At 32.3% G+C, this 26,041-nt stretch overlaps 1 protein-coding gene across 3 annotated transcripts; it reads left to right on the forward strand.

Annotated features, from left to right (window-relative positions):
- The first annotated feature begins 1,901 nt into the window (after positions 1-1,901).
- Positions 1,902-24,592, forward strand: LOC131845564 (sodium-dependent organic anion transporter-like). 3 transcript variants are annotated; one of them, XM_059194641.1, is made up of 10 exons: positions 1,902-2,086; positions 15,421-15,599; positions 17,164-17,316; positions 17,855-17,985; positions 18,958-19,077; positions 19,516-19,690; positions 20,114-20,376; positions 20,782-20,968; positions 21,369-21,444; positions 24,388-24,592. In XM_059194641.1, exons 2-10 carry the CDS (start codon positions 15,437-15,439, stop codon positions 24,488-24,490), a joined length of 1,371 nt encoding a protein of 456 aa, XP_059050624.1. In that variant the 5' UTR covers positions 1,902-2,086; positions 15,421-15,436; the 3' UTR covers positions 24,491-24,592. The 3 variants fall into 3 exon arrangements, with proteins under 3 accessions (XP_059050624.1, XP_059050623.1, XP_059050625.1); XM_059194640.1 differs by lacking the exon at positions 1,902-2,086 and adding an exon at positions 4,626-4,740; XM_059194642.1 differs by lacking the exon at positions 1,902-2,086 and adding an exon at positions 12,577-12,663.
- The last annotated feature ends 1,449 nt before the right edge of the window (positions 24,593-26,041 follow it).

Raw genomic sequence — 26,041 nt, forward strand, 5'->3', positions numbered from 1 at the left:
AATATTTTTTGTAAGTTTGGTGAAACATAATGATAACTATCAAGCAAGTACAGAGTTTGTTATTTTTAATATGACAATCATGAACCACAATTTCAGAGCTTGGTTTCTGTTGTAATTATTATTTGTGTAAAAAGCATGTTTTTATTTTACTGTGTCGCTTATTTTAAAGTCTGTTAATAATCACTCACGAGTCTCACAGTAAGCGCGAATCTATGTGCACGTATTATAATTATTTTATTTAATATCATAATTGCTCAGCGCGGCAAAGCCGTGCTAGTCGAAGTTCCAGTCATGTGTGACAAACTTGTGGGCCAACGAACCCCTTGCATTCCTGCAGCAGAAGCTGGACGTAATGGACGAATTAAGTGTAGTCCAGATTTGTGTGTCCAACGAGAGCGAGCTTCGAGAGAGAGAGAGCGAAGGCTCTGCTCTTCGAGTCCCTAAATAAAACTGATCAGATAGTGTCTCGTAGACGTAACGAGACACAAAAAAGCGTACAGGATATTATAACGCTGCTGAAGGAGACCGATCCAGACGACGTGCCGATTTTTGTGGCGAATGATTTAAACAAACTTCCTCCAGTCACATTTGATCACGTCGATGTTACCAGCTTACTCAAGGATATCGTGTCCTTATAAAAGTGCCATTGTGGCACTGCACTCACTGGACCCAACTTTCTGCTGCGTGCTGCTACTCCGACCACGACAATGTACCTGTCCCGTTTACATTATGCCACTAAGGAGCAGGACATTGTCGATTACACCCGTACCAAGAGTAGTCTGACATTGAGGGTGACGCAGCTGAAGTCGAGTCACAACGCGAGTTTCAAAGCGTTTGTCGCCCTGGTCCCCACCAACTTGCTGCACACCTTCATGAAAGAGGACTACTGGCCGAAAGGTGTGGTATATCAGCGCTACCGTGCCAGATTACCGTCTTCAGTGCCGTGATCACACAGACAATATAATGTATTAGTTTTTAAATATTATATTATACTAGCTGTCCAGGCAAACGTTGTTTTACCTTAAAATAAAAAATAAAAATTTAGGGGTGGACTACCCCTAACATTTAGGGGGATGAAAAATAGATGTCGGCCGATTCTCAGACCTACTCAATACGTTCACAAAATTTCATGAGAATGGGTCAAGCCGTTTCGGAGGAGTATGGGAACGAAAACTGTGACACGAGAATTTTATATATAAGATGTATGTTAATCTATAAGGTATTTACAATATGGGCCTAGTTGCCTGAAATAAATGAATAAAGAAAATAAAATAAATAATATGTGTTCTGGAATATCCTAGGTATTGTAAAGGACCATAGACTATACTATACGTAGAACTTTATACAACACGTATCGTGTTAATAAAGTTCTATGGTACAGAAACTTCGTACCAATTCTTTTAAAGAAAATGTTGTACTACCAATAAATAAAAAACATCAAATGTATAATATTGACATTTTTTAAGGAATTTATATGTGACATTATATGTGACATTCACTTATGATATTTTAGGGAAATGTTTTTCATACACCAGAACTTTTCATCTCATGCTAAATATGATATAAGTCCTACTTTTATATTAGTGTTAAAAGTAAAGGTTTGAGAAGTTTAGTAAGTCGCAATATGTAACTTCACCATTTTAGTAATATCGATATCTATTATCTTCATCCATAACGACATCCTTGCGAGCATATGACAGTTTCATGACATTTCCCTGACATTTTATTCACTTTAATTGGTGAATTTGCAACTACCGTATCGATAAATATATTGCCATCTCTTTTTCTCATCTGCAGTTAAGAATTTGTGCAAAGAGGTTAGCACTGTTGTCACAGTTTTGTGTCCAATTGAACATTGTATTTATTTGTTTGTATGAATTAATTAATCTGGTGTTCACGTATAGATAACTACCTGTAGCGCGCCTTAATATAAAATTACTTAGTGAGTTAATTGTTGATTTTTTCTATAATTAATTTTATATTTTGTTTAGAATTCTAGAATTAGATGATCCGCATTTATAATTGAACATTGGTGAAACATAACCTAATTCGTATCAACCACTTCTGTTTCCCGAATAACTTTCAGGTACGCTTAAATATATGTTAATTAATTAAACTGATATTACAAAGTAAATATTTCTATATATTATAACTTATTATAAACACTATACTAAAATAGTCTTAGAATTGTTTAAGTAACGCATGCATTTTAGTACTGTTTGCAGTTTACATAACCACAGTCCGATGAAACATGTATGTATAATATAGATATGGGTTGTGTTACGATCTTCATGAATAAATTTGTTGCTGTCGTTTTAAAATAATATAATTGTTAATATACAGACAGCAAACAGAATGTACTTACGTAAGGGTTTAAAATGTGTATTAACTTTAGTGAGTGAGTAAACTTAAGTGAATACATAATCAAAAGTTACAAGTACTTCAATATATGATCTACTATATAACAAACGGAAAAAATAAAAATGTTAATATAGTTTAACAAGTTTTTGGTGGTTTGAATCCAGAAACATGGAAATGGATAGGTTTCTGATCTGTGGAATTTTTTTCTCTGCCCTATTTTATTATTTATCTCTTACATAAATTTGGATTGAGGAGGTTTAATACCTCTCCCACTAGTAGGTAAAGTACACACTGTATTTTATGCACACTGTCAATTTTAACATTTCATATATTTTTCCTTTCATTCAAAAAGTTAGATTGGAGGAATCTTTTTCCTTTCTACTAAATCAAACTGATATAGTATGTGATCTGTAATATCCATATTTTTTTGTCACATACTTGTTTAACTAACCAATTAATAAAATTTTATATCTAACTGTGGGATGATGAAAGACTTAAATCTAAGTCTAATAAATAAACATTTTGTATTGAGTACATTTGGTTTAAGTTTAAGATGATAATTATGTAGTAAACATATTAAGTAGAAGTACCACAAGGTAGCTATTGTGTGGTTATCTGTATTAAAGAAGCTTCATACCTAATTTAGTAGAGGAATCTGTAGCACCATATGCCTTTAAAGTAATAAAATAGGTCAAAATGCTTTCTTTTTAGTAAGTATTTAATATTTCATATCATTTTGAAAGCCATTCCCCCTTGGGCATCAATTATTGATAATCATTACAAATAAATAAAATGTAAGTGCCTGTTTGTAATTTCAAATAAACAGTTTTACACTAAATGCATAAGAAGGTATATACATCATCATCATCATTGCCTTGCCTTTATCCCATTATTTGGGGTCGGCGCAGTAAGTAGTATGTAAGGTATATACAGTACTGACATAAAACAATTAACTTAAATTTTTTTCTATCTGTCTCTCAATCATCTGAATAATATCTGAAACTGATTTTGATTGGATTTTCACTCGCAGATAACTAATCTTATAAGAAGTAACTTAGGCTAATTAATTTTAATAAAAAAAGTTTGATCCTGTCCAGATTAAGTTGTGTATAACAGGTAGTTAATTATATATTTTGCTGGATTTTATTGCTAAAGAGATTAACCACAAAATTCCACACTACACTAGATAGGCAAATGACTTGTCCTGTATTGTGAACTATTTTTATAGGTTCTTCATTTCTTCTGAGGGTTAACTTTCTTTTGGGTTCTACTTCTGTGTCTTTGACACACAATCATGACCATCGTCTTAATTAGAAAGGTATAAACCATGGCAATATTTTATGAACTTATTTTTGGAATTAGAGGAAAAACCTAAATCTAACAATTTGTGTTTTATTGTGGAAAGAAAAAATTTTAGACAAATTATGAGAAGATTTTAGTAGAGGATTTTTCGCAAAACAAAACTCCATAAAAATAAAATCGTTATGAGTGATTATTCTTCAAAACCTAAATTAAGGGGGACTTTCGAAATACCAGATAGTCATCAGGCAACACTGTTGAATGTGAGATACACACAAGGGAAGTGGCGGTCATTGCTCATTACTCAAGGGCAGAGTTTGACATTATAAATTGTAACATGTAAAAATATTTTAAGAATCAGATAAAAGAGCGTAATTTATCTTAAATTTATCTTATCATTACTCTTTTTGTTATATAATGTCACTGATCTATAACTTTAAAAATAAAATACCAAATATCTTTTAAACATACGGTTCATCACACTGATCAAGGACCAAGAGGAGAAAATTCACTGTTACCACCTAGTAGTGGTAATTATGTAAATTTAGATGTCTCTTCCTCGTCATTATTATGACAAACCATTACTGTCTCCTCATAAGAGGTTTTATGTCATTACATAGTATAAAAGAATGTCGCTGTCGCTGTCTGTCCCTATATATGTTTAAATCTTTAAAACTACGCAACGGATTTAGATGCGGTTTTTTTAAATAGATAGAGTGATTCAAGAGGAAAGTTTATATGTATAATACATGTACACCCGGGCGAAGCCGGGACCAGTAGCTAGTTTTATTTATAATTTTAAGTATTTATCCTCACTGCGTAGGCAAACTTTTTGCATAATGATCAACCATCACTGGATAACCTTGAGTGGAATACGAAGGGGGGAGACTTGAGGTCGACATTGCATGATCACAGGCACGACGGCTGTCATCTACCGTTCCCCTCAGCCCGCCAGTATACAACGACGGTGCGCGCGCCACGCGCGTTCATACGTGCATTCGTAATACAAACTCGTGTTATTTGTGAACTTTCACTAGCTTAAACCCTGTTTACAATTGCGTCACTTATCCAGATCTCTAGGTGAGCCGCCTATTCATACACCTGGCATTAATCACGTACATTAGTGTTAAAATATTGGGTGTCGCAATTGCTCGTTAGTTGAGATATCTATATGGAATGCCGATATCAACGTGGTTAACTTGATTTCTCACGAAGCATTCTTGATGTCGATTTAAAAAGATATGATTGATTATCTAGTGTTCATACAAATACATTGTTTGTCAGATACAGTGGATAACGTGTTCCGGTCAGGTAACGTAAACAAACCGAGGCTAACTGATAGTATGTCTGCATAAAATGGATTCATCACTTTTCTGATAATATTACATCTAACCTGCAATAATTTGTAAACATAATTTCGAACTGCGACAACTATGTACTGTAACTAATAACCTACTCGCATTATTGTACTTATCCTTTACATAGATATCTACTTGTATATTCGGAAAACTGTCTAAGTTAGCGTTATTATTAATAAGATGTGTTTGCTAATAATTACAATAGTGAGAAGTGCGCAAAAACATCACAACAATTTACCGAAGCCTGTATAGCCTGAATTAAACTTACATCCGGCACACCTGAGTGGACCACAGTGACCATGTATGTTTATAAATACACTAGCGCAATTAACTATAGATTTATAAGATACATACAAGACATCGTGAACTCTGCACACAATCAGCAAAACGTGAATGACATGGAGAAATGTACTTTAGTAAACATTGTCATTATCATGCAATCTTCGCGGGAAATCTGATAAACAACTTTATCTAAGACCATGTATGTGTATACATACACCACAAGCGTACAGATACAGTTAGGTATATATGAGATGTTCTGTCTCGCAGTGTAGTGACAAAGATAATGTAGGGGAAAGGGGGGTAGCCCCGGCCAATTTCATTTTTTTGATATTGTGACTATTATCGAGAGAAATACATACAACGAAAACTACAAAAAATAATCAACAATATATTTATTCGTATTAGAATATTGAATATTTAAACCTAAATAATATCCAATCACGATTAAACCCACTTCAATTTTTGGTAAAATGTTGGTATCTTTTTAAAGTGGTAGCAGCAGTAGTATCGTAGCCCCGGCCACCTACGTAATTAGTGGCGAAATCGTTTTTTAGCGACACACATCACAGTTGTAATACAAATCCGATGGATTTATATCTGCGCATGCCTCGTGAGCCCAGTGTTGCCTCTCTCAGAACATCTTTTCTTAAGCACCGCTTGAATAGCTTTTTTCATGTTTACTTCACTCCTGTCTCCGCGATTCGTAGTTCTAGTTTTAAATTACGGTATAATTATGATACTGCAAACGAATATTTTTTGGAATGAAAACTTACAATAATAACATCAATATAGAATAATAAATATTTAACATGTGGCCAGGGATACCCTTGGGGGTATCCAAGACTAGTGACCGGGGTTACCCGACTTGACTTTCTTCAGAAAAAAAATCTTTTTAAAAAGCAGATAATTACGTTGAAATAGACTTCAAAGTGCAAAATAGAATAGTATTCCATTATGTAAACAAAATCAAATAAATAATTACTTACGTTTATCCAATGAATAATGTTTTTTGAAACAATTGAAATCAAGCGGCCATCGTCAACAAAAAAGAAATTCAGTCAATTACATCCGAACGCAGTAGTCAATCGACTTCAGCTGTTAGCATTTGACGAATGAGATCACACGAAATTCAAACTCACGCCGCGCGAAGTTCTAATATTTGCTATGGCCGAGGCTACCCCCCGGCCGGGGCTACCCCCCTTTTCCCCTACATGTCGCCACTCTTCATCCCCAAAATGTAGCAAGGGATTGTTACTAATGTGGACTAGTAACTCTATTGCTAGCAATATATCAACGTAGAAGTTGACCTCCTCCCCTGGAAACCATCGTGGTAATTTGCCAAGATGGACTAGCTGACCTGATTTCATGCTCAATTTATCGTCGTCCACTGGTACCCCGCCAGCGTAAGCCGTTAGTGCAGCCGGGTGCGCCATTACAGTCCGTAAAAAATGTAATGTAATCGTAGTAATCTACAACCGGAAGAAAAGCCAGGAGATAGAAAGTAAGAAGTCATCTGCGTGGAAACCTCTCATTATCCTATTTCAGCCACCAGCTGCTAATGTGATAACGTGATGTTTGTAGCGCTGTTTATACGATCGCCCCCGATCGGCCACTTGGCGATTTAGTACCAAAATAACGCTATATTGTTTACTAATACCTCAAACCGGCTTTGCACGGATGCATTACAAATCTTTGAATTTCTTGGCTTGCTCTATACTATAACACGCAAGTATTGTACATATAAACCTTCCTCTTGAATTACTCTATCTATTGCTGCTATATTATTTTGCATTAAAATCCGTTGCGTAATTTAATAGATATAGGCGAACGGACATTGGCAGTGATTTTGTTTTATACTATGTACAGATTTTAACGCATAAAGATATTCATCTTGTTTATCTTGTAAAATTACTCTATTAGGTATAGAGCAGAGTTGTGGATATTATTTTATACTCTAAAAAATAATATAAGAGTAAGAGGACCAAGAAATAATATAAAATTTACAGAAATACTTGTGTTCAATAAATAAAGTTCATACATTTTCCTTCTAGCACTTAATTCGAATCACGTATGTGTTTCTGAGAATTGTTAATTATAACCAATTGTTCCGGTATTTATTGTTACATATACAACAAATATTAAGGTCTATCTAACGATTCAGAATTCGGATAGCGTCTCCTATCGTAATGCGTCTCCAAATTTATATTGTCATGAAGCAAATTGATGAATTGACAAATGATTTAATACAAGGTCTAATAACATTTTACATAATATTACTATTAGCTTCTGCTCATTGGATTGTTCACGTAGCCGGATATGGTGGTAACTAGATTTAACAGGATAATAAATAGACTACATGTAAGCTATTTTTTGCACCTGCACCTGAATGTAAACAATCTCATTTTCTCATTTATAATGTTCATAATAAAAAAAGCAAGAATATTTTGGTATTAAAGTAAAGAGGTTTGAGGTAACTCTTTTTTTTCAAACACCATCAGATAGAAACATTTCATTTCTTGCAAATACGCATTTCGTAAGAGAATTTATAATCAGCCAAAATGAGGTTAATAAATATTTGTTATCTATTTACTACTATAAATTGACATCACACAAGTTATGGATTCAATAATGTTATTTTTATAATCTGGTCAATTAACAAAAATTACCATGCGAAATTGGAATTGCAAAAGTCATCTTTTTTGCAGGATCACCGTGAATTGACATTATATAGTTTCAAACGCGTAAATAGCATCCGCTATTGTTATTTTCCAACTTAATTGATACTAACTACGTCTTCTGCAACTTAGAATATTACTAAAGCAAATTAAGAAATAACACTCAAGAATATACGAAGAAATTGTCCAATGAAATCCTTACCAATATTTGCGATATGCGACCATCTGTCTAATTGTTTAACCTTTTAACGACTAAACGACTGGACGTTAATTAAATTTGGCATATGGATATATGGATTTTATTATGCGGACTAAGATAGACTTTCTTTTATTTCAAAAAGTTGTCTCACCTAACTACTAGCACAAAATATATTACAGTAGGTACTACTAATTCATCATATATTCTTCTATCACTTCTATCATCAGTCTATTCTTGTTACATCACAAATTTTTTAACACTTTATTTTCATTTTCGGAAACTTTGAAACCGTCACACCGTGAAATGTGTCACCGTCAATTTTGATACGGACGGATTAAATTGCGGATGTTAACTCTTAGGTATATTGTTTTCCTCATCAAATGTAATGTGGGAAAAACGTGTCAGGAGTCGCCTTATCGTTTATGATAAATCTATTTGCAGTTGCCTGTACTCATAATCATTACTGGTCAGGATCAGGAGGCCACTAGTAATTTATTGCTACTTGACCGTGAAGTGCGACCGTCAAATATAATTGGTGTTATTTAGTATCACAGTCTACGTAAGTTTACTGCGCACTATATTTGTATCTCACTTTATGTAAATATTATATAATAACAAGCGAACTGACGACCCACCTGATGTAAAGTGACAACTGTCGCCTACACCTGTGTACAGCACCACGTTGTAATGTAAATGTCTATATCACTGCGCTAGCTCCTCCTTCAAACGAATGTATGATATTTAAGGTTTCAAAGTTCAAGCCTCGAATATTTGCAACAAATCATACGTACAGTATAGGCGTTAGCATATTGCAGGTGTCAGCAGATTTACCGAGGCAGACTGTCGTCAGAAAGACGTCTGCGTGTGTGTACGATGGGGTGTGTGGGATTTTTAACCATTAAAAAAGGATATAGTGTCACCTACAAGTGTTATTACTCGAGTCGCGTTAAAATAACTACCGCGGCACTGCGCGCACGCCTTCAGGGCCATTAGATTGGGGCACTGCTGTACCCAAGACGAGCTCCCCAGCTCATGTAGCTCAGTTTTATCCATTTCAGCTTTGAAATACGTTCCTTTGTAAGCTGTGTTTTGGTACAACCAAAAGCAGGTGAGAAAAGGCAGTGAAATTACAGGTTAAGAGGTATGACATTTTTATCCTTCAAAGTAGCAACGTATGGATTATATCACGAGCATCTCTTGATAATGAAATGTAGACGATTGTTACCAGTTTATTTACAATTCCAATTACAAAAAAAATGTTTAGTATTCTATACAAGCATTATTTATAATGATCTTTTTTAAAGTCAATTTATTGCTTAAAATTATATTTTCCCAGGCTCAATTGTTTTGCTGAATACTGCAATCTTTCGTAAATGACCCGCGTTTTAATGATTTGTAACCGTCTCACTTGTATGGAGTAACATTACTTAGTATGTTAAAAAAGACGATTGTACGTGCCATAAAAAAAATAATACAAAAGATAATGTTTTGTCAAATGAACAACTTTAAAATAATAAGGAATATTTCATTTTTTAATTTATCTGTGGTAACGATACAGCCTAAGAATTTATACATCGGTAGTACGGTTTACTGTTGCTTAAGGTCGATTGTCACGATAATGGTTCTGTGTACGTTAAGAAACAATTAACTGCCCATTGTTATCTTTGTGCCCTGTACCCCTATTTTACAATTAATAATCGCTATATATGGCCATACGATCAGGTTTATTTTTATCTCCTTACTAACTTTATCAATGGCTATTTATAGAAACCTAATTCAGGTGTTATAGTAAATTACCTATATTATACGTAATTTTATAAAAAGGTTATGGGCTCTATAATGTTCCTAAAATAATTACTATCAATTGTATAAAAGTTTTTTTTAATTCAACGGATAGTTCCATTAAAATAAGCTCGTTCTAACAAATGAACGAACGTACATTCTATTTGTTTTATAGTATTGCATTATAAAAACTATTGAATTGATAAACAAATAAATTATTCTTAGATCTACATACTTAGATAAGTATATTACATGTTGTTAATCGACTGGTATTATATTACGTAGTTGAGGTTGTTTTCTCACGAACAACCAATTAAAAGGGAATCGACCATCCAACAAATGGCATCGCCTTGAGAATTAGAAACATTAAACGTAATTGATATCTGCACGAAATTATTTTGTAATTGAATAGCAAATTTGCATATTAAATAATGTTGGGTACCTTCTGCTCGAAAATTGAGTGTCATGAATGTCCCAATACATTTTGAAATGTCATCATAACATTAATTTTCTGTAGTCGGCAGTTTTGGACATATTTTAATAATTATTTTATTAATTGCAAGGGTTTACGTCAGATTTGTAACTCGACTAATTTTGTAAAGGTTTTTACGAGCTAGTTCTACTTGTTTTACGAGTATTTTTATGATTATTTTGTTAATCATTAAAGTTACGCAAATGTAATTGACATACCACCTGCATATATGTATGTAATTAAATGGATTACCTTGCAATAATAATGAGTAAACAAAGAAAAGGGATAAGATTATTAAAAAAACAGCTTTAACAAATGATTAATTCTGCCAATTTTTTTAATTGGAGGCAGGAAAACCATTTTATTATCATCATGGTATTCCTGCCTGCGCTAAAGGTTTATGCTGTCCAGGCACCAATGGCAGATGTATATGAGTTCACGTTACTTAGCCCATAGTGGCGAATTCACCAGAAATTTATCATAATGGTTTCCAGGCGGAACCGCGTAGATGTCAATCTGATAATGCTAGCATTAGAGATATTACTCCACATTCCTAACAGTCCCCTTCTCCCATTTCTTCCAATTCTGTAACGTCTTGATGTGCCCTTTTTTTCACACATTGTGTCCTTATCAAGCTGAACTAATTAACGACCTTATAGAAATATAGCAATAGATTATTCCCATCCATTTATCATTATTAAATCAACATTTCACATACTGATTGCTTACGTTATCATGAAGTACGTGAGTCTTTACCCTAGTTGATTATATCTAATCTTAATAATATTCAAAATTGTAATACACAAGATTATACTGACCAAATCCCTATCAGAAACGTATTTTTTGATAGGACTCGTGTTCCTAGGCCATATTTATGACAAATCCCCGAATGCAGTTGGCATTCCGAAAATCTTCTTCGGTACTTGGTTTACATTGAGCTAATGTTCGAGATTTTGTGAAATTTTATTTTGTAATAAGATAAATATTTTGTTATAAATTAAATATTAGTATAAAAATCAGTAAAAATTTGGTTTATGCTTTAACTCCTCTATGTGACTCAAGTGTTATATAGAAAAATGTTTAAAAAATATTCCCAAGATCTTTGTATAATTCAACAAGTACTAAATATTTTACTGGATATTACAATTATCTTATTTTCCTAAACATAGAATAAAATATGTCATAACTAATGATACGTATATCGTATAGGGCATTTTCGTTATGGAGGAGCATATATATATTGCACCATGTACCTCGCGTATTTCAAAAGATTTATCTGATAACAAATATAACAGTTCTCATGCATCTGTAATCTAAAAAACATGACAAAGCTCTTCGGTCGGTCACAATTTGGCCTGACGAGGATGGAATATTTAAAATTATAATTTCCCTCATAAATATTGTTATTTATTGACCCCATGGAAACTGTTTTTGTCACGATTCATACTGGACATGGTACGAAGGTCAGTATACCTACGTGTTATTCAATGCAAAGTGGAGATAAATGGTGTTGTTGTCGTATCACATTTTTTTTATATATGACATGAGCATTATCTTAGAGATCCGGAATATACCCGCGACAAAAAACTGTTTAAGCTATTTTGTTTCTTATGTAAATTTTTATATTACTAAGCACCGGAAATTTGAGTGGTTTTACAGGTCTAACTGGAGTTGCCTTAAAATCACGGATTTACCAACTTTTATGTACCTATTTTTTTAGAAGGTATGTGGTAAATTTTGAACTGTTAAAAGTTTTGAACATTTCTTTTTGAAATATTCAACCTTTATCTCATAGCCTTGTGGACAATAACAACGGCTACCGTAAACCATTAAGTTTGTATTTAACCATTTGATTAACGATAAGATAATCCAAGCGTTCACATAACAACAATCAATACAATAACAATAGAAAATCAATTATTGTGTGATTAAATAATTTTCGCCACTATCTGTTTTTATCTGTACGTGACCAAATGGATGAATATTATCGTACTGTACCATAATGTAGTCATATATATTACCTATTTTAAGTTATACGTATAAACACTATTGTAAGTTTATATCGGTTTACTTTATCTCATTAAATTACGTAAATATCATCGACGTAGGATCCATCGAATTTGAGAGCAGTCTTCAGTGATCCGCGAATGGAATCAGACGAGTGTCTGTGTTAGTCTGTAGAAACTGTTTATGGATCGAACGTTGCGTAGTAATAATTTTCAATAAGATTTTGTGGTGAGTTTTGTAATAAAAACTTACATTTCCGTTTTTTACTTTGTAATAAAATGTCTAATTAATCTATTTGTTTTAGGTATTAAACTATTTATTTTTTTAAGCAATATTTATAATAATCTCTACATACAGAACCATTTTTATAGTTATTCTTCACTTATAATTCAACGATTATAAGAAAATTTGAAACCCAAGGTATCTTACTATGACATTTTCTAAGATTTCTGTAAATATTTTTGCGATTTAAGGGAAAACATACTTTGTATATAATAAACTTTAAGTGTAATGTAACATAATTTCTATTCAATACGAATATAAAACCTGAATAAAAATACTATAATGATCTGTATTTTGTCAAAAGATATCATATGAATAACGTAAAGCCGATTATGTCTTGTAAAGTTAAAGTTGTAACTATGTCCAGTCACGCGCACGATATGTAAACATTACTATTCTGTAGTTTACTGAGAATCGCAAAGTAAACTTTAAACAAGTATACAAAAATATACCATATTTTTTAAATATTCAATGTCGATAGATATATTATTGAATATTTTAAAAATATTCAATGTCGATAGATATATTATTTTTTAAAAAATGCTAGCTTTGTACTACAGTCTCCAATAGCTAATGAAATTATTTCTTATTCCTATACTAGTTTTGCCCCGCAGATTTATACGCGTGCATTACGTTATTATTAGTAAATTTATTTGTATATACAGTTCTGCAACTGCTTAGGTATTTATTCATATCGATCTCCATGAGATATCCTCTTTTTATATTTACGAAAACAACTTTTAGCAATACCACTATTGATGATTGTAGACGAAGTAATACTAATAATATAATAGTGTATAGTAGTATAATAGTAAATAAATTATTCCTAGAAAACTCACACAACATCGTAAGTCTAGTCTTAAGCCATTTGTAGCTTGTAAGTACTATGGGTTTTAGATAACTGATAATATTTATAAGGTAAACTCAAAATCATTATTTAGCATTTTAAATCCATTAGGTAATTCCGATCATTTTTTCAAACAATCATGGATCGAAGAGTGTCAAATAAAAATTACAATGTTATACTCGTATCTCCCATATCCCATACTAATTTGCTAGCTAAAGTAAGTGTCGTGGCGACTCTACAATTATTTTATTATAGTTCACTATAAAATATAAAAATCTCTCTTAAATGTATTCTATAATAAAGTCTTTGAAATAGTCTCTTTACGAAGTTCACTATTTGAGATTGATTTCCAATGTCGTATAACCCAGACGTGTATGAATTTATATAATACTGAAACTCTAATTCCGCATTATTATTTAGATTATTTTATATGTTAGGCATTAAAATAGCTGTTGTATTAAATATACCTATATTTAATATAACAGCTATTTTAATGTTTGTAATACTATTTTATTACGACACGTGACCATTATTACTCACTATTGGCCTATTAGTGAAAAAAAAACTACTAGTGAATCGACGAAGACTATCCCTGTAGTCTTCGTTGGTCCACTAATAGTTTTTTTTAATATATTGTAATCAGATGTCCAATAGCATTAATTCATGAAAACTATCATCGATCCTTTATTACAATTTTATCAATAAATATGAATATCACGGTTTATTATCAATTGTAAGTAAAATTGTTAAAGCTACGAGAACGCCATAGATCCGTATCCTTACGTTGTATCTTTTATCACATCCGCAAATTCAACTCATTTATGAACATCGTTTCCAGAGACCCCAATTGTTATTGTCGAAAAAATCTCTGCAAACTAGTTTTGGCAGAATGTAATCCGGATTTAAACGAAATCGCAGTGAATAGATAAATTGTTATAATTGATAACATTTGTCCTTTTATGGTCTTGTTATTGCGTAGATATATTGTTTATTTAGTTTAGGTATATAATTAGAAACAAACTCTACTCAAGCAGTTATCAAATCGATGTAAATGTTTGTTTATATTTTTAAATGTGTTTAACATTACAGTTTTTCTAATATACATTGTAATGTTAACTAAATTAAAAAATAATCAGACTAAGTGACGTAAATTAATGAAGTCTGTGACTGTTACAACCCTAATTTTTAATAAAATCTTGTTTGTTACGTGGGATCCTCATTATTATATAGAAGCAGTGATGTATAACGATTGACGAAACTGAGTTACATAACTGATTCTGTATCTATACAATCTTTGCATAAAGTGGCTCCGTTATTTTTACTGACTGCCTGATTCGCGCTGCTTCGTCTGTGTTTTAAAAGGAATAGAATTTCCGTCTTTGCAACGTTTTTTTATTAATTTTCCACTTATACAGGTCGTAGCGTAATGTTCTATTTATAAGCCTATGGCCAGCCACAATATATTTTTATATATCTGGAAAAGATGATTTCTTTGTAATAAAAACAGGGAGTGTATAATATTAACTAAAAAATGGAGATCACTGTAACAATTACGGTACATTTTAGACAATATAACTTTAATTAATACACATAATGAAAGAATCATGTATATCAGAACGTATTAAAGAAAGTTATTTGTAATTAATAATGCATGGTAGTGTGTGTATTTTTTTTTATTGATATAATGTATTTTTATGCATAGTTTTAAAACAAATAATATCATTCTGCACTTCTTATCTATATAAACTAAAACTGTTGGTAATTCCATACTACAAAAGGGTATAAAGTTTTTGCTTCACGTATTAATATATTGATTGTGCATGTGATAGCTAAAATGTTAATGTTATTATTTTCAGATAAACACAGGGCAAAATGTGTCCCATTTGGCCCCTTCACTTGATCGTGATATACCTGTTGGCCTTGTGTCCACTATGGGTGATATGCCAATCAGTGCCCAACCTTATCTCCAACTTTGTACCAAACAACATCACAGTGCACATGGACGACACTGAATATGTGAACCTCACAATTACAGGTAATATGTAATTACTAGTAGGTATTTTTAGCATATATAGCAGCATTCAATTTCACACAAATCATCTAGTCCCAAGGTAATCTGAGCTTGTATTGTGGGTACAACTGCTATATATAATAGAGCCATTCTTACCACTTAGCTGTATAAAAATGGTTTCTGACTACTTTAATAGAATAGCCCAAAACCTACAAATATACACCAAACTATTCATATAAATAAGTCAATCCGTTCAGAGAAGTTCGTTCACAAATACTGTGACCCGAGATTTATATACGAGTATACAAATTACGGATTTTTAATTCCGTATCAATTATAGGGTACACAAGGGCAAGACATTTAAACATCCATTGTGAACATTATGGCCGTGGTATCGTTCATATATGTATATATGCGGTAGTTACCATTTACCATGAGGTGGGACATCACCGTGTTTGCCATTCCATTTACAACAAAAAAAATGCTGTGATACGCTCACTATATTAATTCATTGGAAGCACATAGTGGAGAACTGCACTTTGTCGTGACGCTGGTCATGAGTTTTCTTACTTCCAGTAGCAATAATCCGTCAGGGTTGTCTTAACAGTTAATATCAAGCAAATCGATATCAATATATGGTATTTTAGTGTGGCCTCAATATGTTATAATTTTTTAAAATAATAATCATTGTTTATTGCACGCAGAAAAGGTACAAAAATACAATATTACAAAGTATGCAATCTCTTACAGACAAAACAATAATTACAGAGGAAATGGGAATTACTTAAATTAAAAGTAATTAACAAGAAATTACAGATTATATAAACAATTGCGCGGAAATCGATTTCCGTTCGTGCAAGAAATCAGATAGCACTGAGAATACCTACATACGAAATACGATAGTCGGGGACATTGAGGGCCCGGTTAAGTCTTTTATTGTAGGCTTGAAATGTGACCACAACTGCAATCACCGCAAGAATTGAAAAACGGAAATTCTACCCCTTTACGGTCGCCGACTTAACTTTATGGTATGGCTCAATCAATAATTGAGTCAGTAAATACTATTTTACCATAGATTTGATAGTAGTTGTAGGTTGAACATCTATCTATAACATAAAATTCTCGTGTCACAATGTTAGTTACCATACTCCTCCGAAAGGACTTGACCGATTTTAAGGAAATTTTATATGCATATTCTACTGACATACTTGTCTAAAAATCAACTACTATCTGTTTTTGTACTCCTAAGCGATAAGGTATATCGACCCCTAACATTTTTTTTTTAATTTTTAATTTTTTTTTTTATAATTTGGCATTAAAAATATATACAACCCTCAATTTTCACCAACCCCTATTTTTTAGAGTTTGTTTTCTGCCACTCCATAAGTACTTCCGCGGCTTTGGGAGTGCCATCTGCACCCGCCCCCTATCGTCCGGTTAAGCTGTACATGCCCGCTGCGACCAACAGCATTAGAGTATTCTGAAAATAAGAAAAATACCTAAAAAAAAGATACCCATGGAAACGACTATGTACAAAGTCTACCTAAACCAAGGTAAATATTTTAATTACTCAATACATTAATTTCAGGAACTGGTATGCAAGCGGGCGACATATTCACAATAGAAACTGAACGAGATCACGTAGCAATAGGAGAATGGAACTCAACATATAGTATATCAGAAGATAACTCAGATAACAATATCTGGCATGGAAAAGTGAGGGTCATTGGAAATTTTCTAGGTAAGCAGTGAAAAGCTTTCAGCGAGAGTGTCTTCCTGTCTGTCTTTTACCTTTTAACGACTATATCGCTAAACGAATTTTAATGATATTCGACACGAAGATAAATTCTATTACGATAATGGACAGCTCATAAAAACTTAATCGTATAATGTATATGTAGACGACGTTAAAGAAATTTAAAACAATGAAAACATTCTTCTTGAATTTTTTTGAATTTACCTTTGAATAAATATAAAACTTTTGTTAAAAATATTTACTCACTGACCGATTACTAAATGAAAAACGTGTTGTATAATAATTGTTTATGTACAGGATTTTCATTTCATGTAGACACCTACATACGTATTCAGTGTTTGCCAGGTAATTAATAATTAATTGAAACTATAAACTGAAGTGGACGGTCGGGGAAAAGTATTTATATTTTGACTTACAGTGGTGAATAAAAAGTCCTACATAAAAAAAAAATATTTGTTATTTGTAAGAGAGACATGTAACAGTGGACGAATTTAATTGATATTGATTTGTATTATTTCAACAGGTAGAACTAATTTGTCAATTAACACCATCCGCGATGGTGCTGCGCATCTAGTGAAAGGCGCCTTACCAGTGACTGTGATACGACCGGCGCGGGTCATAGATACTATATTCACTACTAGTGTTGCCACATTGGTGAGTGCTTAAAAATATAATAATTAATACCTACAATAACATCGTCACGTCCTGTATCTTGGATAGTATAATACTGTAGTCAAAGGCATTGAGCACTGTCGATGCTGTAGTGCCCATATATCGTTGGTTATATTTGAATATAATCTTATTTAAGGAAGGAAGGTGTTACACGCAATCTAGATGGTTATAAGGGCAGAGGAAGACCGAAAAAGAGTTGAATGGACTGTGTAAAAGATGATATGGTAAGAATGTGAGTAAATAAAGAGATGACTGCGAACAGGGATAAATGGAAGAGAAAAACATAGACTAGAATAGAATAGAATAGAAAATCATTTATTCAAATAAACTTACATTGAAGCACTTTTGAATAGTCATTACATTTTTTAATCTACCGCTGGTTCGGAAAGCTGTCTCATCACAAGAAGAACGAGCAAGAAACTTGCGTGTTGCTCTTTTAAATAATTTTATTATTACTTTACATTTTTAAGTTTAAGTGTGTGAATACAAACCACCAATTAGCACTAATTCAATTAAATACTCAAATAGAAAAAAATGAATATATAACCAACTGGTTAACAATTAATAAGAGGAAATCAGTCATAGTGATCACGTCCCTACAAGCAGACCCATATCAGCCAGCCATCACGCGCTCCAAATAAATAGAATAAGGAACAAGCATATGATGAGTATGCGACCCTACCCTCTGATTAATATTTCATTAAATCAGATTTAGAAATTGAACACACACAGTTTTTTTGTTTTGGTCTGATTTAAACTTCTGATCTCTTGCTTATAAGTCAGGGTAATAAAACACTAGGCCAGGAGGCTCATACTATAACTATATTAAACAAATAGGAAGGTCAAATTGAATTTTGATAACTTTAATGTAGGAGGACTTTAGAGTTACATATTATATAATAACTTCCATAATCTGTCACAGTATTTCTTCTCACATGTGTATATAATCGGCAGGTGTCCCTAATCTTCATTAACTTTGGCTGCGCAATGCATTGGCCGACCGTGAAAGAAGTGTTAAAGAGGCCCATCGGCCCTGGTATAGGAATGATTGGACAGTTCCTGTTTATGCCACTTGTAAGTATATAATATTTTATGCTATTTACAGTTCAAATTTCCTACCTTTTCTCTTGCAACAAAGTCTAAGATCTATTTTGTGATTAGATAGCCATGTGCTAGTTGTTCTTTATTTTTATCTATTTTATTATATTCAAGCATCTTCCTTTATAAACTAGTATTTTTGTTATAGAGTTGGTAACAGATTACGCAGTAAAATTATGGGATAAGAGGCATCACATCCTCGGGTTTTACGTTATCGAACTAAAACCTCTTTTATATCTAACCATTGGAATATTTTTTAATAAGTAGGTTTGTCTTCAGAAATAACCCACTTATTAAATTATTATTTGTTTTTTATTTATCCAATATTAATTGAAAAATACTTATATAACTTTTCCAAAATTCGCGAATGTGATTCTAATTTCTGGTATGCTTACTAATTTTGTGGCTCCACAGATGTCATTCGGGTTAGGTTTTCTTATATTCCCTGATAAACCCGAGATGCGTCTGGGCATGTTTTTCACGGGCGTGTCGCCGGGCGGAGGCGCATCCAACATTTGGACCTTCATCCTCGGTGGAAATCTAAATCTTTCGCTGGCCATGACGTCTATATCCACATTCGCTGCCTTCGGTAATATTTTTTTTTCTGTCTATAATTTATCAGATGACTAGGATAGAAACAATCTCTAGGGGCCATTCAAAAATTAATTCACACACAGACTTGAAAGCCTTTTTATTTTTTCCGTTATTAGTTCAAATTTTGTGTTCAAATACTTGATACATTAGAATTTGAAATGTGACTCCCCTTGTCATGCAAAGTCACACTTAATCGACCCCTCTTATTCAAATAAACTTAATTTTGAGTACTTTTGAGTAGTCATTTTTTACCAAAATATTTCGTACACAACTTGGCTTCTGTGTCCAAAATTAAAAGTTTACGTTCATGATTTTGATTACTTAATGGAATTTAGGGGTAAGACTATAGATACATATGTATATCTGGTATGATATTCACAAGGATGAATATAAAACGTAATCAATTTTTCTCTCGCAGGCCTAATGCCGATGTGGTTGTTCTCACTTGGCCAAGTGGTGTTTCGTAATGCGAACATCGTGGTTCCGTACCAACGGATCGGTACGTTTGTTGTTGGCCTTATAGTGCCGCTAGCGATCGGTCTGGGCATGCAGCGCTGGACTCCAAGGTTGGCCGCCTTCATGGTCAGGATCCTTAAGGGATTCTCGACGGCGTTACTTCTTTTCATTATTGGATTCGCTATTGCGACTAATTTATATATCTTCGAGTTGTTCACGTGGCAAGTGAGTACTCTTTTATATTTTTTAGTGAATATTTATTTGGAGATAGTTACTAGACCTTCAGTGACCTACTATTACTGCTCTCGTTATTAGGTAGCTAAAATTTAGTTACCTATGTTTTTGTATAACTATGTTCATATAGTTCTGTGACAACTATGTTCTACTGTGACATGTTATATTGTTTCGCACGCCACCGGAGTGACGATTCCTTGTTGTTGACATAATAACTAAAAATAGCAAACACTGAAAGAAAAATACGTTACTTATTTATTAAAAATAATGCTTGCTTCTATTCTGGGATGCTTAATCAAATTAATTAGCTTGGAACCTCCTAATAATTTGTAGTTGTTGTATTAGGGAATTGAGAATAGAATCCATGTAGATTCAAATTTATATTTCTAATTGCAGATAATAGTAGCAGGTATTGGTATACCATGGCTCGGGTATGCGTTCGGGTACGCACTTGCTAGAATCTTAAAGCAACCACACCCCGACGCACTCGCAATCTCTATTGAAACCGGCGTGCAAAACACTGGAATTTCCATATTCTTGCTGCGATACGCGCTTGACCAGCCAGAAGCTGATCTCACCACAGGTGATTTTATTTTAAAAAATAGTTGTATAATCATCACATCTGAATATGAATAATTTACTACAAGAAGAGTTTTGATAACTTGCTTGTTGTCATAGTTATAATCTTGCTATTATACATTATATAATAGCATACATACAGACATCCATGGTCCGGCTCGAAGGACCATGAACTTTTATGATCATGATCATTCAAACTTTCTAGGATATTTCGCGATCCGTGATAACCTAGCACGACAATATTTTGATGTTCTCAAAGTTGAGATCACCACTGAATAATTCGTATACCCAAAAACTCTGTTTTAGTCTTATCTCGTTTCTCTTCAAGTGCCTGTAGTACAAGTTTTTAATTAGCATTGTATGATTTTACATTTGTTACATTGCTGCTCTTAATACAATTCCAGTGGTGCCAGTGGCAGTAGCTATCATGACGCCAATACCCATGACAGCTATATACATTTATCAGAAGATCAGAGGCTGGTGAGTATTTTCACTTACTCTATCATGTGTGCTTGGTGTAACAATATAGTATTGTAACAAAAATGTTGAGAACCGTACTAAATTTTAAATATTTCGGAAAGGCCTTAAATATTATACTTATTAGAACTACTTTAAAAATGTAAACAAGCAATAATGTAATACGGATAAATAATAAGAATCAGAATTAGTATAATTTATTCCAACAGATATAGTAATTATATACAGTACATAAATAAATAAAAATACTGATAAGACTTACATTGCTGGACATCTCACAACTAATAATAGTAGTCAACATGACCTTTTTCAGTCTCGATTGATTCTTATAACAAAGGTCATATTGTAGCCACAAATGTTATCAATACTTACAAATAACTTGTAATAAGAGTAATTGCATTAAGTACATTTTCTGTAATGATATTATGTTGTTGCAAACATATGTTTGTAATTTTATAATAATATGTAATCTGTAATGCTAAATTCTCGGAAATTCGGTTCTCATGTATTTTTGTGTTCAATTATTTTGAGGGGAAGTTGTTAAGGTTGAATCTATATACGTATTTTGTAATGATTAACATTTCACTTTGTTGTGTTTGTAATTATTTAGTAATTTCAAAACATACTTATACTTACATATGGTATGTTTTGATTTATCCATTTAGTTTCTATCACGTGAGTAATTGATACAACCTTATTAACTTCATTGGTTTCTATGAATACATAGAGACGGATTGACTCTATATGTTAGCAGAAGGAGGGAAGGAATAAAGTCAAGGGGAGGAATATTATGGTTTTGTCGTTACTCCATTATTTGGGGAGACATTGGAATATGTTGATTGAATTTGTGTACAAGTCACTCAGTGGAAATTCATGTAACGTCAAAGGGTATAGGAGTGAATTGTAGAAAATGTACCCCCTGGTAATGGTGCATTTTTAATAAATAATCATATTGTGTTGTCTTATTGGGTTCATTATCAAGAAAAGTAACAAGTATCTTTAAGTAGTAAAATTTTGAAAGACTAATTTGAACTATATTAATAATAATACAAATCTTAGACATATGATTTCTTTATTTTTCTTTAGCGAATTTTATATCTTTTATAATACTGTACAGATTAGTAGCAATAAGTATAAATATTATTACTATTTTTTTTTAAACAAATTTTACATAAATTCGTAGTTTATTTTTCTCTCAAAGCTAGTCTAAAAGTGTATTTTGTTTTTATTTTCATACAATATTACGTGTGGTGAACATCATTACATACCGATTTGTCGTCTTAGTCTGGGAGGTATGTCAAAAAAAAAAACAAATATTGGTGGTGGGAATCATGTGTGACATCTAGGTGCTCATTATATGCTTGCATGTTTTTGGCGTCCTACCTTGTGAGATAAGAGTTATATTAAACATAATGAATGCCTTAGGCCTCATACACACTAGCGGTTAACCGTCAGGGCGGCTCACAGCTTAGAGTTTTTTTTTTAATTTATGGCTGTTAAGGGCGACTACAAAGCGGTTGTATATTAAAAGTCGCCAGTGTGTATAAAGACCTTATATACGCCTCAATATACGCAAAGCTCACCTATCTAAATTGATATGCAAATACTCAATAAATAACTGCAAACTAGTTGCCCATGCCCTCATATTATATTAATCTGGTTAACTGATATGTTACACTTATTGACTCGTGAACTGCAGTTATTTCCGTGGGCGACGGCAAGAACTTATATCTTCTCGCATTTTATTTTTCCTATGATTCCTACACCTCCGAATTTATTCGTAACACATAGAAATTTGGAGATGCAGGAGGACGCTCATGACCTACAGGCTCGTGAACCCTTGAGATATCGGTCTTTCTAGAAAAAAAATAAATAATATTTCTAAATAAATAAACTAAAATTTCTAGCTCATATATGTAATATGAGCTAGAAATTTTTGTGATGAATCCGCCGGCCACGGATTTACTGATTTATGTTTGTTTGTCACATTATGTCACTATGGACACATTTTTCGTTTAAAGTTACTTTTCAACATCTTTATTTTGTTTCGCTGCTATAGCTTTCAGATATTACTGAAAATAATTTTAGATTGATGAGAGATGAGATTTACTTTTGTATGACTGCAGTTAAACTTGTGATTTCTAACTTGCATGTTAAAAATCCCAATGATGCATCTTAACATTTAATTGTAGACATACCTAATCATCCCGACATTAGCTCTGCGGGAAAAAATATTTTTTAATAATATCTCTGTAAATAATAATGATATAATTTTTATTGACATAAATAATTAAAGTAATTTGGAACATATGTCAACCACATACTATATAATTTTTCTCCTAGCGAGGTCGCTGATACAGTACTTTATCTTGAGACCAATTCTTTTACGATAAGGATTTACACTGACTATAAACAATCCTCGAGGTACTTTTTATGAAAGAAGTGCTCCCAAGTACTAGACCTCGTCTTGTCAGTATCTTAACTTCACTTTGTAACTATGATAACTTAAATAGCATAGAAGTTCTTTAAGTTGTTGAATGGATCGCGAAATATAATATAATTTAAAAAGAAAAAAGTATAAAATATATTTTGCAATATAACAGCCATCTTATTTCGCTTGTGATTAGAGAGCGATCTCATTATCAATTTCTAATTCGCAATTCTATAACTGTACCTATATCTGATGCATGCCTTTTTTTTATTTTATTCCAAATTGTACAATTTTAGAATTAGAATACTATAAATTTGTTTTTCATAATTCCATTTTATTGAATTCTATTATAGAGGCCATATTTCTTACATATTATTTAAATTTTAAATTGTTTTACCATTTAATTCTATTGTATATATAACTAGAGTATAGTAGAATACAATTGATTGATTTCATTGAATAAAATAGAGTGCTAAAGTAATGCAGGTATATGTAATAGAGCGTTGTGTTTACAGTATCGACAGAAGAAATGAACCAAAAAAAATCGTTGAAGACCTCTCACCAGTATCAGACAGAGTCGAGTCCAACGTCGTCACAACCGTTGATGTCGAAAATTGAGGTGTAAGCGCCATCTTGCAGTCGAATTCGGGAAAATAATATTATATTACACATAAACAAATCTAAATGCCTAAATATAAACTTTAAAAAACTCATAAAGTTATATATGCAACTGTATTCTTACTTCACAATTTTATGTAGACCAGTAAAGCTGCGTGTTATCAAAAAGTAATATATATGATGACGTAATGTACAAAACAAAAACACCAAATATTAACTTCTTTATTATATAATGGAAACTAAAGCATATATCACATTTAAAGAAATATCAAACAATAATTGAATGTAATGTAATATTATTTTCTACGTTGTAGTATAGCATCTTTGCAAAGAATATAAGTGTATTTTTTATTCGTGTTTCGTCATAGATAATATTATTTCTCCAATATGAACACAATTATTATGTCTCTTAAGGTACATATCTATTTATTTTAGTGCTGCTATACATATGTGTGATAAGCAATGTACTCAATAAAAGATATTAATTTACAGTAATATTTTTATACAAATATACAATAATAACTCGGCGGTCCATTATGCACAAAGACAATACAAAAAAATTCTTTAAAGATGATGTTGTACAAATTTTTGAGACGACGTTTTTTTTTTATAAATTTATGCAGTTGAGAATTTTTTAAATTAATAAGTATAGGCAAAGGGCCTTCATATGTTTTGGCACCGCCTATACGCAATTATCGTTGTTATTATCGCGGTTTTCACCTATAAAATTTTAAGTCATATAATATCACTCGTCTTGTATGTTGCTAATTTGAAAAATAGTAATAGTGTATTAGGAATTATTTAATCACCATTAAGTTACTTTTGTCAATAAAACAAATTGAGCTAGGATAACCCCTTTATTATCATATTTTAGATATAGGTCGTCTCTACCTTCGATCCCCTATTCCATTCGAACGGGGGTCAAAATTACGACGATCACATGTTGTCGACCGATTGCAACTCTTACATTTGACAACTGTTTTGAACAGATGAAATAAAAAAATACGAACATTTAATTCTATCATACACGCTTCGTTTTTATTTTTAATATATCACAAATTTGGTTTCCGGGTCTTAAATATTATGTAACGTGTGGCACTAAAGATCATCTTCTCCATTATATCCTTTTGTTTATTGTTAACTAATGAAACTCTTATATGTATACCAACTGTTATATACATTTTTTTACAAAATATTTAACAACTAATATAGATGATTTAGAAATGTTATGATTTTATTATGACCACTGCTTTTTCTCGTAATTATAATACTAATTCTTCTAACAATAGAGATTAATTGCTTTATTTTATTTATCGCAACTGGCGATCCGCATGATCAAAGTTCAATAAAAAAGAGGTTGCAGCCAATTTATATTTGTAATGTTTTTTTTTTTTAAATACTGACACCATTCATTGTCCTTATGAATTGTTAATCACCCAATTGTTGTATTTATCATTCGCTTGTAATCTTTGTTGTTATTTTTAGTACAAACTGTGTTTTATTGAATCAACTGGAAAATTATGATGAGTCCATATTTTCATAATATTTCGT

The sequence above is a fragment of the Achroia grisella genome, unplaced genomic scaffold, assembly GCF_030625045.1.
Source record: "Achroia grisella isolate CSIRO2021 unplaced genomic scaffold, CSIRO_AGI_Agris_v1 utg474, whole genome shotgun sequence".
In the NCBI taxonomy this organism is placed as follows: domain Eukaryota; kingdom Metazoa; phylum Arthropoda; class Insecta; order Lepidoptera; family Pyralidae; genus Achroia; species Achroia grisella.